General features: G+C 41.9%; 1 protein-coding gene across 1 annotated transcript; it reads left to right on the top strand.

Moving 5' to 3' along the window:
* Positions 1–226: 226 nt before the first annotated feature.
* Positions 227–1141, top strand: LOC101552364 (mas-related G-protein coupled receptor member X1-like). Its single transcript, XM_004607943.2, has one exon. The coding sequence runs from the start codon at positions 227–229 to the stop codon at positions 1139–1141; it is 915 nt and encodes a 304-aa protein (XP_004608000.2).
* The last annotated feature ends 516 nt before the right edge of the window (positions 1142–1657 follow it).

Genomic DNA, 1657 nt, shown 5'->3' with positions numbered 1-1657 from the left:
TCAAAGCTGTGTGGCCTGCTTAAAATGTCTAAGTTTTTTCTCTCTACTCTCAGGTACTTTTGGGACCATGAGAATCCATGATAATACTGAAAATTCTTTCTCATTTGTGTTTCCAAGAACATCAGCAAAGAATATCTGAGCATGAATGTAAACTGCCACACCTTGGGTGACTAAAAGGACACTACAGAATACAAGTGACTTGGTGGTTTTGAGAAGACCATTTAAAATGAATTTGCTGATATTTAATCTTGTGAAAATTATCATTTCTCTGGTGGGACTGGCAGGAAATTCTGTGGTGCTCTGGCTCCTGGCTTTCTGCATGCAGAGGAATGCTTTCTCCGTCTACATCCTCAACTTGGCAGGAGCTGATTTTGCCTTTCTATCCACCCACATGATATTCTCCATACTAGATATTGTGGAAGATAGCAGACTAGACTCCAGCAACGTGTCCCAAGCTTATATTGTAATGTTTGTCTTTCCATATGTTGCAGGCCTGAGCATTCTCAGTGCCATTAGTACTGAGCGTTGTCTGTCGGTCCTAAAGCCCATCTGGTATCGTTGCCACCGTCCAAAACACATGTCATCTGTCATGTGTGCCTTGCTCTGGGCTCTGTCTCTGCTCCTGACCATCCTGTACATGGAGTGCAATGGCTTATTGTTTGGATATCCTAATAGAAATTTTTGTATGTTAATTGATTTCAGCATTGTCCTGTGGCCGATTTTCTCCTTTGGGCTTCTGTTTGGGTCCAGCCTGGTGCTGCTGACCAAATTGCTGTGCAGCTCCCGGAAGATGAAGCTGACGAGGCTTTATGTGACCATCGGGCTCACAGTGCTGGTCTTCCTCCTCTGTGCCCTGCCCTGGGGAATCAGTTATATACTCTTACACTGGATGCCAACTGTTTCTTACAGAGACATCATTATAGTACATGCAGTGACAGATTTATTGACCTGTGTGAACAGCTGTGCCAATCCCTTCATTTACTTCTTTGTTGGCTCTTATAAACAGCAGAAGAGACAGCAAAGAAGGAGCCTCAGAGTAATTCTGCAGAGAGCTTTGCAGGATGTTCCTGAGGAGGATGGAAGCCAAGGCAGCCCTCCTCAGGAGACCCTGGAGATGTCAGGAGATACTCATATGACCTAACTCAATCAACATGTAGACATCTTTTTCATATACTATATTCTCACCGTTTAATGCTGAATATTATAACTGATCCACCATTTATTTTCATGCTCTCTCTACATAGGTAAAAAGGCTACTTATGTATATCTATACAGTGTTCACACAGAATAAATTTGCTGTTACCATTAGTCTCTGAGTGTTTCCATGACTTGTTTGTATTTCTCACATAGAATAATCTGAAGGTAAATCTGGATAATAGGAAAGAAGTTACACATGAAACTCTAGGAATAATTTCCAATTCATTTTCTAGATGAGTGGTTCTATATTTGTTTTATACATCTCTGTGTTCTGTCAGTGATATGGACTTACTATTTCTCCATGAGCTTTTCTATTCAATCAAATACTAATTCTTGAAAATTAGTGTTTAAGAAAGCAGAATCAAAAAAATACAAAATGGAGCTCATAAAACTCAAACAATCCCCGCCGCCTGGACTCCCCGAGACCCTGCAGCCGCCCCAGCCCGTGTCCTCCGCGCCC

The sequence above is a fragment of the Sorex araneus genome, chromosome 6 (assembly GCF_027595985.1).
Source record: "Sorex araneus isolate mSorAra2 chromosome 6, mSorAra2.pri, whole genome shotgun sequence".
NCBI classification, from domain to species: domain Eukaryota; kingdom Metazoa; phylum Chordata; class Mammalia; order Eulipotyphla; family Soricidae; genus Sorex; species Sorex araneus.
Note: the sequence above shows the minus strand (reverse complement) of the source record. Positions and strands in the feature narration are given on the sequence as shown.

Excerpts from the sequence above, each read along its gene's own strand:
- LOC101552364 (XM_004607943.2), top strand. The coding sequence starts at position 227 with ATGAATTTGCTGATATTTAATCTTGTGAAAATTATCATTTCTCTGGTG.